Source organism: Eschscholzia californica, unplaced genomic scaffold, assembly GCF_041429995.1.
Source record: "Eschscholzia californica isolate CP2 unplaced genomic scaffold, dmEscCali1.0.p SCAF_5, whole genome shotgun sequence".
NCBI classification, from domain to species: domain Eukaryota; kingdom Viridiplantae; phylum Streptophyta; class Magnoliopsida; order Ranunculales; family Papaveraceae; genus Eschscholzia; species Eschscholzia californica.
The window spans coordinates 40,650,921-40,666,940 of record NW_028238472.1 but is presented as its reverse complement, the minus strand read 5'-3'; the positions used below and the strand labels follow the sequence as shown (position 1 = coordinate 40,666,940).

At 35.3% G+C, this 16,020-nt stretch overlaps 1 protein-coding gene across 1 annotated transcript; it reads left to right on the top strand.

The window, feature by feature from the left end:
* The first annotated feature begins 3,512 nt into the window (after positions 1–3,512).
* On the top strand, positions 3,513–12,009 carry LOC147539226 (phospholipid:diacylglycerol acyltransferase 1-like). Its single transcript, XM_086639266.1, has 7 exons — positions 3,513–4,284; positions 5,902–6,124; positions 6,278–6,561; positions 7,325–7,652; positions 8,351–8,610; positions 9,081–9,570; positions 11,673–12,009. Exons 1-6 carry the CDS (start codon positions 3,833–3,835, stop codon positions 9,562–9,564), a joined length of 2,031 nt encoding a protein of 676 aa, XP_086495392.1. The 5' UTR covers positions 3,513–3,832; the 3' UTR covers positions 9,565–9,570; positions 11,673–12,009.
* Positions 12,010–16,020: the final 4,011 nt, after the last annotated feature.

Genomic DNA, 16,020 nt, shown 5'->3' with positions numbered 1-16,020 from the left:
TTGTTGAATATTCTATTTATATTATTATTATTATTATTATTATTATTATTATTATTATTATTATTATTATTATTATCATTACGATAATTAATTACTTTTGTTATGACTAGAAAAATTTACAATGTTTACTTACCAAAAGCATTAGAATATCCATGAACGACCATGCAATTATAAATCTCGAAAATATTTTGACTCTCATGTCCCAAAAACATAACAAAGACATTTAAGGGCATTAGAAATGATTGAAACTAATAAAAGAGACATAACGAGACATTTGAAATGTTTGAAACAAATAATAGAGACATTGTAAAAATGTCCCCAACCAATAATACGACATTAGTATACACTGAAATGACCACAAAGGCTCCATCCATTACCCCTTATAAAAACAAAAGTAAAAAATCTAATCCAAAATTCACTTTTACCCAAGTCCACCTGAAGGAGATGTCCTTCGACTAAAGATACAATGTGAGCAATTAAGACAGTTGATGAAGAAGATCATCAAGTCCGTACGATTTAGGGATCGTAGTGTTTTGCTAGAAATCAACTACGATCGTCGGGTTACAGGGTAATTCGCGGCTAACTTCGGTCGGATCTTACATCGGGTTACACCAAAGAGTGTCCACTTGATCAAAAGATATGACTAGAGGAATGAGACATATACACGAATTAAATCCAGAAATATATCCAAAAGACCTAAAGAAAGTAAAGACAAAGATAGTACGAAGACCCGAATGAAGGGGTATTTGGGTCGAGGACTTAAAAGGCATTTAAGGGCCCATTAGTGGGTCAACCATAATAGTTATGTAAGGAAAATTGAAAATCCTAAACCTCCTTCTATTTTGGTCTTTTAGGAAACCTAATTAGAGTTAGACTTTAACTTTGGGATTATATACAAGACCCTTATTAGAAGAGATTTAGGTGTGAAAAATTCTCAAGGAGATTTCTTACTCTACAACATCAAGTAGAGAAAGAAAGTGAGAATAGTTCTCAACTATCTATTTACTCTAAAGAAGAAGGTGTTCTTCGTCTAACCACTATTAGAGTTCTAGCTAACTAAAAGGTGGGAGATCAAGGTGATTACTCGGGTGTCTCAAGTAGGGAGCTATAATTGGAGCTCTTGGTCTTCTTATTCAACCGGAAAGATTCGAGGGAAAAATAACAATTAAGGTAACAATCTCTATTTACTCAGTTCATATTATGCTTATGCATGAGATCCTGGGGGTACTAGTGTTTGACATTAGATGTCTGAGATTCCGCTTAGAACACTAGAAGACACCATAACCCACCACCACCGTCACAATAAAAAATTAAAATGCACACACATTTTTTATCTCTATCTCTCGCCACATCTCGATCTCGCTATGGAATAACAAATGGAATCAGACCAATGGAAGCCCCCCCAGAAAATCAAACTAAGATAAACTTTGACGTTTTATTCATAGATATAAAAAATCCGGCAACCATAGGATACACAGTATATGATGCATCAGGGGAATGTATTGTCGGACAAGCACATGTAAGGAGACTTAGATCGGTGGATGAAGGGCAAGATAGAGAAGCTCTTGCAGGAATTCAATGGCCAGAGGAAAGAAACATCACCAAAGTAATACTAGAAGGAGATTCGAAGAAGATTATAGATGCTCTGTATGGAAGGAAACCAGACTACCATTGGACATCGCCGGATCCAATTGGTCACCTACTAAACAAACAAAAACATTTTGAAGAGTTGTGATCCTCCTTCATAGGGAGACACACAAACCATAGAACGGATATGTTAGTTAAAGAAGCTAGGAAAACTGCGACATCTATCCATTTGGATCACAGGCATCCAACTGATCACCGTGGTGTACTTAATAATAGTTTTAATGAATAAAATGATGATTATTTCAAAAAATAAAATAAAAGATATAATCTATTTTTATCTCAATCTCTATATATGTTTTTGTCTCTCTCTCTTTATCTCTCACACTCTCTCTCGTGACTCTTTCTCCAAGTTTGTATCTTCATCAGTTTTTAGGCCTCTCTTCCTTCGGCAGGGTTAAAGTTTACGATTTACCAGTATGCCTTGATATCTCCTCTTTGACATCATTCTCCTTCAACACGAATAATATAAATAAAGATATAATTGAGATGCTTGCCTCTCTTCCTTCGACAGGGTTAAAGTTTACGACTTACCAGTATGCCTTGATATCTCCTCTTTGACATCATTCTCCTTCAACACGAATAATATAAATAAAGATATAATTGAGATGCTTGAGCCAATGATATACTTTCTTTTGTTACATTTTCTTAATATTATTTTATTAAAATGTGCTTCCATATAGAAAAGTCATCGCCTGGCCACATTCCCAAACTCGCCTCATATAAACGTGTGGGGAACCCACTCTGATTATTGATGATGTCGACAAAATGTTTTCCCGTATATCTTGTCGGTAATCAAGGTCTTCAATCTTATGGTGGTTTTTCCGCTGAGTTTTCAATTGAAGTTAGATGGACATAGTCTGCATAAAAAAAAATGCTCCGACGCTCAAATCAGTAGATTGTTTTTCTAGACATATTTTATTTCATAAAACATAAATACTTAAGATTGGATGGATAATAATAACAAATCTCATTCATGTCTCATACCCTTCATGTTATAACTTTGTTATTTATTCTCGTCTGATTTCCTAAGGTTGGGGCTTCGGAGAAACAACAAAATTCCAAGGTTCAAACTTTTGGTGGAAAAAATTTGGTTCTCTTTTGTTTCGCCCAAACTCCCACCACAACTTTTTGTCTCCACATCGGCAAGGATCGTCGAAATATTGCTATCGCAGGCGACCTTTCAAATTTTATTTTTTAATCTTCTCCTTTAATCTCTGACACCACCACCTCCGCCCCCACTACCACCTATCGTTGTCAGCACCACCTCCGTTGCCACCGCCACTTCTGTATATCTCGCTATCTTCTTCCCTTTCTGTTTTCTCATCTTTGTTACACTGAAAAGAGAAGGTGCCCTTTGCAGGGACCCTTGTCTAGTTTCCCAGACGAAGAATGTCTGGTTTTACCAGACAATGCTTTGTTAGGATATGGGGGTTCCTTGTCCAAGCGAAAACAACCTTCAACTGATTTTTCAGACGAAGGGTTTTAGTAAAAAGGTCATCTCCTTCGCTCGAACTAGAGAGAGAGATGGTTGTGGTGGTGTTGAGAAGAGGTAGGTGAGAAACAACTCGACAAAGTTCGTCTACAGAGGGCCGACCAATGATCTTCTAATGTTGACGTTAGAAGCAAGGTGAGTGTTCGGAGGAAATATATGACTTTTCCACCCCAAAAAGTTCTTCAACCCCACTTTTTATCCTGAAATAACAACCTTTACTAATGGGGGTTTCCAAACCTGTACCATTAGGGGCAATCGACCAATTAGACAACATTAGAGACCAAAAATGGTACGTTGTCCACATGTGGGAGCCAAAATGGAATTAGCCTCATATTTTCCTCTAGAAAGCCAGAAAGGCAGAAACCCTCAGCCCACCAGCAAAAAAAAAAAAAACAACACAAAACTAAAGAAATCATTACCGTTTTTATCACCGGAAACCCCCATTTTCCGGTTATCACTGCAACAAAAACACGACCATCTTCATCTTCTATGTTCTTTGAACTTGAATAAAAAGTTAGGGTTTTAAATTAGAATCTTGTTTCTCCATCTAAAACATCTCTGTTTCTCTCTCTCTTTCTCTCCAGAATAGGGGAATATTAAAAGGGGTTATTAGCTCAAATTCTCATTATGGTTAATCCGAACGAGAACTATCAAAGACATTAATTTGATTGTTCGGATTTTCCATTTTATAAAATGTCTTCAATGTTGAGAAGAAGAAAAGGGCCAGAAAAGGAATCAAGTTTATCAAGTTCGAATCAGATTTTGAATGATAAGAAAGATGATGAACTTAAAGGGAAAGAAGAAATAACAAAGAAGAGATTGATTGAGAAGAAGAAAAGATGGTCTTGTGTTGATAATTGTTGTTGGTTTATTGGTTTAATTTGTTCGATTTGGTGGTTTTTATTGTTTCTTTATAATGCTATGCCAGCTTCATTTCCTCAGTATGTAACAGAAGCAATTACAGGACCATTACCAGATCCTCCTGGTGTCAAATTGCAGAAAGAGGGTTTAGTAGCTAAACATCCTGTAGTTTTTGTTCCTGGGATTGTTACAGGTGGTCTTGAGCTATGGGAAGGCCATAGTTGTGCTGATGGATTGTTTCGAAAGCGACTCTGGGGTGGTACATTTGGAGAAGTTTATAAAAGGTATTAACTTTTTTCAAATTTTGATGAAAAAAAGGGGGAATTTTATGCTGTTTCGATTAGTTTTAATGTTCGATACCGTGAGAACTTCTTTGCTTGTTTTGATTAAATTTAGCTAATTTAATGATGTTTTGGTTAGTGTTGAGAGTTCACTATAGGGAGTTCCTATGCTAAATTTGATAATTCTTCTTAGTTTTTAGTTTTCATGTGTTATTATAAGTAAGAAACCCCTTTAATTGTTATTTGGGGAAGTTTTGTAGTTTGAGAAACTCAAAGTTTGAGGTAATGTTAAAATTTGAAGAGCTTTACATTTTCTTTTTCTCTTTGAACTAAAATTCTATGAGGCGATTACGTAAAAGACGCTGCAAACGAAATATGAGGTAGAGAACATTGGGTGTGTTTTGTTGTTAACCGAAACATTTAAGCAACTATGAGGTTCTTACCGTATGTTTTTGACTATTTATATCGGAGAAAGTCTCATTGTCAGGTTTAATGAATCTCTACTCTTCAATGAAGAAAGGCGGGAAGGTCAAGTTAATATTTGGTCAAATTCATGTGGTTTTGTGTGTTAATTTGGTTGCTTTTGTGTACGTTTCAGTGTGTGTTAATAGATCCATGATGTAATTGCGAATTCGTATAACTTGTCTGAAACGAGATTATTTTAGCCTTGACCCTTGAGAGTGACATTTCGAAGTAAATAAGTTGTTTAACTGAGAAGTGAGAAGCTTACTAGTTATAAGGTAGATTCGAGGTTTATATCACTATTTTATTCTTTTGTTACTAGAGAGTAAATCACTGGCGAGGTTGATGAAATTTGTGATATTTTCGGCTTTACTTGGAAGACATATTTTGATGTCTCACCTTTCTTCTTATTCTTTACTGTCATATGCGTATGTTCTTCATATTCCGAAGATGTGTCATGAAGACTTTGTGAGACTGAAAGGAACTCTCATTTGATTATTAGGAATTAGGTATTGCGACATGAAAATGTTACCATATATTCTATCTCCCCTTCCATACCGCATACCGGATTCCTCGTACCCTTTTTTGGTTGTTGGTGGTGTGTGTGTGCATGGGGAGGGAGGATCTTATGCCCTACTCAACCCATTTTTCTTTGTAAAAATCTACTAGCTCAAGTAGTTGAGTAGTTAACTACAAGATTTCTGTTAGTCAACGGGTTAAGAATATTAAGTTTTATGGAGATAGAATGCTTGAGATTAGGAGTGTTTATTTTGTATGCATGATACATGATATATATTGTCTAGGAAAATTGTCCTAAATGTACCACAACCGACAATGGCTTTTCGAAATTATATCCCTTATGAACCGGGTAGTTCTCACAGGATGGCGCATCGCGCATCGGTATCCTTACCATGTACTGGAGCAATACGTGTTCCAGGTAGCATTGGGAGTGAGAAATTGAATAAATATTAGGTTGTATATTGTGTTTAACGTCAACATTGAAAATCCCAATTCTTTGACATGCAATTATGTACAAATGTAAAAAACAGAAGGAACTTGGGCTTTGAATGTATGCAGAATTTGGGGATTTTTACAACTTCTCATGCATTTACCGGATGTCTCTGAATTCGTGGTCTTACTTTCTTTGATCTTCTGCAGGCCTTTGTGCTGGGTTGAACACATGTCACTGGACAATGAAACTGGGTTAGATCCTTCTGGTATAAGAGTTAGGCCCGTAACAGGCCTTGTGGCCGCAGACTACTTTGCACCTGGATATTTTGTCTGGGCTGTTATGATTGCAAATTTGGCCCGCATCGGATATGAAGAGAAAACCATGTATATGGCTGCATATGACTGGAGAATCTCATTTCAGAACACTGAGGTAGTAAAGTATCCAGGCATTTCCTCCATCCTCCAAATTTATCAACTATAATTCTAGATTTTTCCTAGTTTGTTTTGCAATTTTTGGCATTATCGTTTTTTCTATATAGGTTCTTACTACATGGGTTATGTTTTGAAAAATTGAATTGATTAGGTGCGGGACCAAAGTCTAAGCAGGATAAAAAGTAATATAGAACTCATGGTAACTACAAATGGTGGAAAAAAGGTAGTTGTTATTCCACACTCAATGGGAGTCCTGTACTTTTTACATTTTATGAAATGGGTTGAAGCACCAGCTCCAATGGGTGGTGGTGGTGGACCAGATTGGTGTGCTAAGCATATAAAAGCAGTGATGAACATCGGTGGACCATTTTTAGGGGTTCCGAAAGCAGTGTCTGGACTTTTCTCTGCTGAGGCCAAGGATGTTGCTGTGGCTAGGTATATATGTTGAAGTACTGTTCCAGGAAGTAACTTATATTAGGGTGTTAGCTTTTTATGTACTTCATTACTTCTCTTGCGCACTTTCAAATTTTGGTTTTTGCTTATCGCTATTGGTAATATTTTTTAAACTTTGAATTTAGTTTGGGGTTTCTTCTGACTCGGAAGAAAGAAAAGTGAAAAATTACATGTTATAAATTGAAGTCTCCAAATTACACACAAAATCATGAAAGTGTTAAACTTCGACCAGGGTTGTAGTGGGCCAGTGGCTCCAGTGAAACAATAGACTTGTTGCTTTTGCTATTTGTTATGTCTATCTCATTTATCTGTTTATATAACGAGTTCTAAATTCTCGTCAACTATGTCCTGTCACTAAATCCCTCAAGCTTTTTCATAAGGTGATTGTAGATATTTAATCAGGCAGACTGAACCTTTATTTCATATTTGGTGGAGTTCTTGACTCTTGAGTAGTCTTTGGACAAAATATCTACAGAAAAGGCTGAGTTTCTGCTTGACATCTTTCTTGTCGAGTACTCTCTCTTCTTATTTGGCAGTTGTATTTTTCCAGACTTTCTCCGCAGAACAATGCGCAATCCTGACTTTCACATAATACGTTGCTTTGTAAATTGGAGATACCTGACAAAATGCATTTTGAGTAACATGTGTTCTTATTTTCTAATTGGTGTGAGTTCTTAAACTGCTTTTGGTTAGTGATTCCCTTCACTGACATCATATCTCTTGATGACTTCCTTGCCTTATGCAGGGCGATAGCACCAGGTGTTTTGGATAAGGATTTGTTTCGTTTTCAAACCTTACTACATGTAATGAAGATGACCCGGACATGGGATTCAACCATGTCTATGATTCCAAAAGGCGGAGACACTATATGGGGCGGTATTGACTGGTCACCAGAAGAAGGCTACGAGTGTAATTTGAAAAAGCAAAGGAGCAATAGTACTCAGATTGTGGCTCATAATGGGACAGTAAATGTTAAGTGTCAACCAAAGAGTGCAAAATATGGACGGATGGTATCATTTGGGAAAGATGTGGCAGATGCCCGCTCCTCTGAGATTGAGAGGACGGAATTTAGGGTACCCTTCAAATTTTCACTCTAATCTTATGTTCACTATAAGCAGTGTAGTTAAATGTGCATAACCGGTCACCATCTTAGTCTAATAATTGATTTTTTAATTTTGATGATTGCATTAGGCAAAATGTATTAGGGAAGTTCAGTTATGGGCTTCTGTTGAGGATACTTCTGCCTATACAAGTGACCAAATCGAAACCAAGTATTCAAGGTTTCTCTGCCCTTCTATTTAGTCTTACCACTCGCATATTTGACTAATTGGAATTATGTTTCTGGTTATATGTTAAGATCACTTATGTCATTTAAGATAGTTGCTAACAGTGACATTTTTTGGGTAAGGTTATATTTTGAAGAAAATGTTAGTGAACTTCTGAGGAACAATTTGTTCTTTGAGCTACTTAAGCAATCGAGGGTTTTGTTGAATGAAGTTTATCAACTGGATGGGGTTTCAAAAGTGGATTTACACTTGAATGGAAGAGAACATGGATAATTGATCCAATATTCCAGAATGAGATTTTATTTGCTATTTAGTGACATTTTCATGAACAAAGAACATAGAATGGTGTCTTGTTTCCACATATTATATAGATGTTTGTTACTACTAAGATGTTCAATGTTGACACACTTATAAATTGTTAACTTTCTTAGTTATTTTTGCTTTTCCGTTTTTATAATTTACAATCTTAATTGTTTGTAATATAGGGTGCTTTTAAGGGTTACAACCTTGCAAATGCAACCTGTGATGATGTATGGACGGAATACCATGATATGGGCTTTGGGGGTAGTAAAGCCGTTGCTGACTACAAAGCTTACACCGCAGGAGATCTTACGGATCTTCTTCATTTTGTTGCTCCAAAGATGATGAAGCGTGGGGATGCTCATTTCTCTCATGGGATAGCTGAGAATTTGGATGATCCTCAGTACGATCACTACAAGTACTGGTCAAACCCACTGGAAACAAAGTAAGAATCTACCATTATTTTTGTTTAATTGTTTGTTTCTTAGTTCTTGCCAGTTCCTGTCCGAACAGTCCTTTCAGATGAATTTGTGAGTCTAGGATAAGTCTGTCACCTGGTAAGGTCTTTTACTACTTGAAAATACAGTCGGAATTAAAAGACCTACGAACTTAATAGCCGTAAAATCACCTTGCTTATATTCTGCGAAAAAAACTACACGAGTATAATAGTTAGGTAGACAATCTAACTGAATACGGTAGATTCCTAGGATAAGTAAAACGTAAGTAAAAGTTTTAGAACCATTTGATTGGTATATATAGGTTTAGAAATGAGAATACTAGGATAACTTGTGAGTTGTACATCTAGTACCATATGAAAAACTAATATACAGTTAAAACTATTGAAATTGTGGAGAGAATATCACGTTATTTTGCTGCTTTCTTGCTTGTTTACTTATCTACTGGTATTCATTGCAGATTACCAAATGCCCCTGATATGGAAATATTTTCAATGTATGGAGTCGGAATCCCCACAGAAAGGGCATATGTATACAAGTTATCTCCAACTGCTGAATGCTATATCCCATTTCAGATCGATACCTCAGCTGAGGGTGGAAATGAACAAAACTGTCTTAAAGGTGGAGTTTTTACAGTTGATGGTGATGAAACTGTTCCGGTTCTTAGTGCTGGTTACATGTGTGCAAAAGGTTGGCGTGGGAAAACTCGGTTTAATCCTTCAGGAATTCAAACGTACAATAGAGAATATGATCATGCTCCACCAGCTAATCTTCTAGAAGGTCGAGGAACTCAAAGCGGCGCTCATGTCGATATAATGGGAAATTTCGCACTGATTGAGGATATTCTAAGAGTAGCAGCAGGAGCTAAAGGAGAAGATTTGGGTGGTGATCAGGTTCACTCTGATATCTTCAAGTGGTCAGAAAAGATAAAATTGCAGCTCTAGTTTTCGGTAATTTATATCACATTTTATCTCGATCATTTAAGCTCTTTAAGAATTACTTTCAAACTGACATGGTTTTGATTTATCTATGGCCTGGCATGTTGTATTTTCGAGGTACACATGTATGTATATACTATTTATCTTGCTCATTGTGATACCCATCTTTAGAAACACATCCCAATTATGACACATGCCCAAAATATTTTGCTGAACCCAAAATCAGTTAACAAACAAGTGCAAATGATGTTGATCGACGTAGAAATATGATTAGGGTTCATTGGAATCAAAATGATTAACCTAGCACCCTATTTGCAAGGTTCACTCACACTCATACACATGAGTAGGTATTGTATCATGATGACAGTTATGATATTAAAGTTGTATTTTTACAATTTTGGTCACTTTTAGGGTTTCGAAAATAAGTCATATTTCGGTTGGTCAACAGAGTGTAACACTAGAAGAGACTTCAAAATCGCTTGTAAAAATGGGCAATTTCCGTATTATTTGTTTCTCTTCCAAAACATGCCTACGTTTGGTGCCTAGGCTGGTAGATAGAAAAGCGTAGGGTGGTCTAGGGCAGGATCATGCCAAGAATTACCTTGTACCATGTAAAACTAGACTAAGTAGACATTCATGGTGCTTTAGTTAGGGCAAATGTTGTTGTGTGGTCTTAAGCTTCTCTTACCCGAAAAGCTAGCTCAATAGATGAGCCTAACCCTACTAATGATAACGAACATTAGGCTAAGGCTCAGAGAAAAAAGCTTAACTAGTCCTATGCAAGGAATGAAATTTCCCAAAAGTTCACCTAAATTTCGCGAAACGTTTCCTAAATTTAGAGTAAGTGCACGAAATAACACTTACAACTATTTATTGCATAGTTTCCACGGACATGATCGAAATTTCTACCGAAGTTGTTGGAAATTTCGAAATTTCCATCGACATGATGGAAATTTCGACTGACATAATAAAAATCTAGCAAAAAAAACAGGAGAAAATAATACTAGAAACATATCTCTTCCTTCATCTTTTTCATCTTCATTTCTCATAGATATATCTTGATTTGTATGTTATGTTTTTAATGGTTTCTAAATCTATCTGAATGATTTATGCCCAGACTTAACTGCCTAAATTGATTTTATCTTAGAAACACCCCTGATATAACTGTGTGATTGTCAATACCTTCTCAAACTAACATAGTTTGTTACCTATTAACTATTATCAGTAAGAATGTTATATTTTGGATGTTAAAGCCAAGAAGTTATTCAATTTATCTCCGGACGTAACTGTGTAATTGTTAATACTCCCTCAAACTAATAGATAATGTTAATCCATTGGAAACATCATTTTTATGCTTCATTATGGTTTAATAATCTTGTTATATACATAATTGCATCATATTTCTATCATTTTTGTAGACTTGTAAAATTTCCACACTGACCGTTCCACTTGTGGACCGACCAAAATTTCCACCGAAACCGAAATTTCGTTCCTTGGTCGTATGCCACTTTTCTCCTATAATTTGTGATGAGCAAATTAGGGTTATCCCAACAAATATTGTTAGTACCAGAGTAGTACATCCAGCTCACAGCTCATTACCACCCATGTGTTAAAATTCCGTAGATGCATATGCTTCGAGGCGCTCCTTAAGGAAACTCGGTTTGCTATCACCACGAGATGTACGCTTCTACAAGCAAAAACAAAACATACAAGCATTGATTATGTTTATGCAACATAAGAAGTAACAACGTTTATATTTCTTGTTTGGTAAACATTGAAGTCTTTATATTAGTGCGTGAAAGTGAAAAAGACTATACTATGTTGTCTTTTGATATATATGTGGTATTATTATTATTTTTTTTCTAAAATACTTAGTGCTCGTCTTTTACACATCGGGGCATACGGCGCTTTGCTTTTACAGAACAAATCGCCGTTATGCGGAATTTTCTTTCCTTAAACTCATTGGTGACAACCGATGGTGTGATAATTGGATGTACTTCTAAATTCTAAATACAGACCCTAGTTGCTTTTTTCGTTGTTCTTGCCTTACATTTCCTCACCTTTTAGTTTCTAATCAATAACCTGAAATTATGTTTTTCTTCTTGTCTTTGCAGATCTTGAACTAGGTAAATCTAGACGAACAATATGGTGTTGGTGAAAGTATACTACCTGTGTTGGGTTGCAAAGTAGAAAATGAAAAACAGATGACAGAATTCAACCATCATCTAAATTGTATATTGTACTCATTGGTGCTGAAATTTGAAACTAAAGTTGATTCTGGAAAGGAAAAAAATATATCAGATACGTATAAACCGCTTTCCTCGAATATTTGGGTTTGTTGTATTTTTCAATTTATTTGTTGTTCTTTCTTCATTCTGTCAACAATTTATTACTGATCAATAGTTTGTAATATAATTAGATCAGAAGATTTTAAAGTCATTATTACCTTAATATACTTATTCTGTATTTTGACTTCGATGTTTTGGCCTCCACATTTCTTGATCTTGTTTGTTAGAAGGACGTATATGGATGATTTTTGAAGATCATTACAGAATAATTGAGAGTTTTTATCTGATTTTGCTGCTGTTTAGATTTAGTTTGATCTTATTGTAGGTCTATCAGGTAAGTTTATGTGTCTGAGAACCACAATGGGGAGAGTCATTTAAAGTAGCGTTTGTTTTTTCTTCTCAGTCAGATTGAAGTCTAATGAGGTTGGAATGTCAGACTTCACAGTGTTTGTTTTTGTTCGACTTGTCTGAATGGATAATTTGGGTTGATTTTTGGGAAGATTTAGATTAGATGAATCGTATTCAAACAATGCGAAGAAAAACATATACCATCTAAGTGAAGTCCTTTAAAGGCGATACTAGACAGTGTGAACTATGAAAAGGTTGTTGGGTAAGTAATCAATGTTGGGGACCTTCATTGGCTTCTAGGGTTTAACCTGCATTCTACCTAATGTAGCTGGAGACCTAGTGAGAAATCTTTGGATGAGTGGTTCATAAAAATGACTTTTACAGCTACCAATCAAGATGAGCATGGTGACTATGCCTCCACAATTCTCTATCTTTTCTTATATAGGGAGGATAAGGGCCAAATTCTTCTACTCCACGTGCGCTAATTCTAGCTCCGATAGCGTATACTTCCCTGGCAGGATCAAATCTGTCAACCAAACTCATGAACGGGGTAAACGTTGCTTTGGTATTTTGTCTAATAGACTCAAAATACTCCGTAAGAGACTCACAGATTCAGTCAGACCACCTACTCCAGCATCATTGGAGATCGGGAGCGATCTCCAAGAACAGATTATATAGTTGGAAGAGATACACAAAACAAAAATGGAACATCGAACTGGGCCAAAACGGTGATAGAAATACGAAAGCATTCCATGTAGCTACCTCACAGAGAAGTTAGAAGAATATGATTCACCAATTAACTCTACAAAATGACAATATCTACTAATGAAAGTGAAATTGCTATTGATCTTGTCAATTTTTTTTTGAGAATTTATTTCAGGCCGGAGCCAGTAAACTCGACTCCTATTGAGATATTAAATGCATATCAAATGCTTTCTGCTTCCTATTTGCTACATCTCTAGGGTACCTACATCGGAGGAAATCAAGGGGGTAGTGATGGAAATGGGTTCGCTCAAAAGCCCTGGACCAAACGGATTACCTTGCTTCTTCTGTGAACAAGGCTGGGATATTATGGGCAGCGAGCTAGTAAAATACATCCAATCTGCCTTTATCTCAGGTGCTATTGATCAATCTCTTAATTTCATCACCCTAGCCTTAATCCTAAGGAAAGAAGCCCGAGTATGATCACAGATTTTCGACCTATTTCACTATGCAACTCGATATATAAATTCGTCACGAAAACTATACCCAACCGAATCCGACCCTACCTAGAAAACTGTATAATGTGGACGCAAAACGCTTTCGTCTGAAACAGACAAACCCTCGACAATAGATATAATTTCATTGATCGGGGCATTAAAGGGTTGAACTAGATCTTTCATTGATATACGCACGATAGGATTTTAGTAATGATGTGTTTGTAAGAAAGCATATCAATGAAAGACTTCTATGATTTATAATTATCTGGTTTTTAAGTTTCTTTGGTAACTAGTAAGAATTCTATGATTTATAATTATCTGGTTTTTTAAAAATGCATCTTTAAAATTATTGTGCTTCAAGAAACTAGTTTTTCGAAAATACATTCTTTTTTTGAAAAACAAAAACAAATTTCTCGAAAATTGTTTCATTCAAAACCTTTTTCCGAAAGCTTATTTCCACGAAGCGTTTTCTCACGAGTAAAATGGTTTCTGAAAAAAAAAACGGTTGGTTATTAAAAAAATGATTTTCGTGAAAAAAGGGATTTTGGTAAAAACAGTCTTCGGGGAAAAAATGGTTTTTCGAAAAAATCATAAAAATAGAGTTTTTAGAAGGGGGTTCGAAAAAATGCTATCTCAAAACATGGTATCTAGAAAACTGATTCTGAAAAAAATTATTTTTAAAACAATTATTTTATATAAAAAGAGTTAATTCCTATTTGGCCCCCTACTTTGTGACCAGCTTCCTTTATGGCCCCTTATTTTTCGTAAGCCCCCTTTTCTTAACACTGTCAGTCAACTTTTATAGTTAATCTTTTTGTTTCCATATTTACCCTTCTTATAAGAGTGGATTGTAGCTCTTAATAAACATCTTCCTAAGTACTTCATCAAATCAAATTCTAATTTCTGGTCAAAGGAGAATCCTAAACCAAAGAGAGGTAGAATTGGAATTCTTTTTACCTAGAATCATCAATTAAGTAATCTGCCAATGGTCGTGATGCTATGCTCGGCCCGTCTCACAGCTGAATCCCAACCGGTTGACGTGGTCGGTCAAGATTTAGAGAGCGAAAGTTAAACACTTTTCTCTCACTAGATCTTGTCCGGCCACATTACCAGACCGGGTATGGTGTCATTTTCCATCTTTCAACCATAATGATACCTAAAAAAAATCTATTATTGACCAAATCCATGAAAATAGGTATTATGATTACTGGAAAATTTCATTATATTCCTTGTTATTCATTATTCATTATTCAAGTATTACAAAAAAAAACTATGAGTACTTAGTTTATGAGGTGTGTTCTTATATATATATATATATATATATATATATATCAATTTTATTCTTGACAATTAGTCATACATTGGTCTTTACTCAAATAACCGCAACTGTGATTTGCTCCTGCTATGAAACAACAGAAACAATCTTCTGTTTTGTGACCACTAAATGATGGGCAGTTGTGATTTAAAACACATATCTTTAACTTGCTTCCTCCAAACTCCTCCTCCGGTTTTATCGTTTCTAACGGGTTTACAGCTGAAACATCGGTCAAATTAATTTCTTCGTTGCTTTGATCCACTGGTTCTTTCCTACCTGGTTAATTTGTCGGATACAATTTAACACATACATTAGGGTCTCATTAACATTCAAAAAGACTAAAAAGTTAGCTTCCAAAATTTTTGAGGACTAAGTTCTCTATAAGAAAAGGTAATACGTTAATTTTCTCGAAGTTTTTTTATATAAAATTAAAAAGTTGAGGATATATAATAAACATGAATTGTTTGTAAAACTATGGAACGTACCCACTTTAACTAGTGAGCATTTCCTTAAGGAGGAGCCTCTAATTACACGAAATAGCTAACAAGTAAAAAAAAGGTAGCGGAGAGAAACTCACATTCGTGAAGAGCAAAGATATTAATCAAGACGAAAAGGACTAGAATGAATTTTGTTGTTGTTGTCATTGTTGATAAGAGTTAAAAATAAAAAACAAAGTGAATAGTTGTGATGGATTTTGAGATGAAGACATTGGGTTTTATAGTAGTGCTAGTGCTACCAAGGATATAACTAAACAATCACTCACTTAGATTTTGTGATTGTCGTCGGCATGGAAGATTAATATTTGTTTGATTTTGTGTTTTATAGATTAAGATTTTCCATGTAATGGATATTCTCAATGTCATGATACTGCAGAATGCTACAAGGAAGAATATATTGGTACATGTATTGTAATTGTTTTTCACTTAGTATAGCATGAAGGGGTTTTAATAGATTTTGGGTGCTTTGAGTATCATAGGGTGATAATTCTAATAGATTTAACTAGATTCAATTGCCCATGAAAGATTTCTAATAGATTAAATTTCTTTTATTTTTAGCATTAAAGGGTTTAATAAATTTAGTTATATTTGTATCGGGCATGGAAGGATTTTCATAGATCTAAATTCAATGATCAAAGCATTAAAGCCAGGGTTTAACTGGATCTTTCATCCATATGGGCACGAAAGGATTTGTAAAATCAAATTTAAGCATTTGATATGACACCAAGATTTTCTCAAAGAAATGAAATTTGAGTGTTTGACTCGAGTAACAAATTTGAATTTGTGAAATAATCTGGCCCTTCCGGTTATGAATA

Coding starts and splice junctions, on each gene's coding strand:
- LOC147539226 (XM_086639266.1), top strand. CDS start 3,833: ATGTCTTCAATGTTGAGAAGAAGAAAAGGGCCAGAAAAGGAATCAAGT. Junction 4,285..5,901: donor TTTGGAGAAGTTTATAAAAG/GTATTAACTTTT, acceptor GATCTTCTGCAG/GCCTTTGTGCTGGGTTGAAC. Junction 6,125..6,277: donor TCTCATTTCAGAACACTGAG/GTAGTAAAGTAT, acceptor TGAATTGATTAG/GTGCGGGACCAAAGTCTAAG.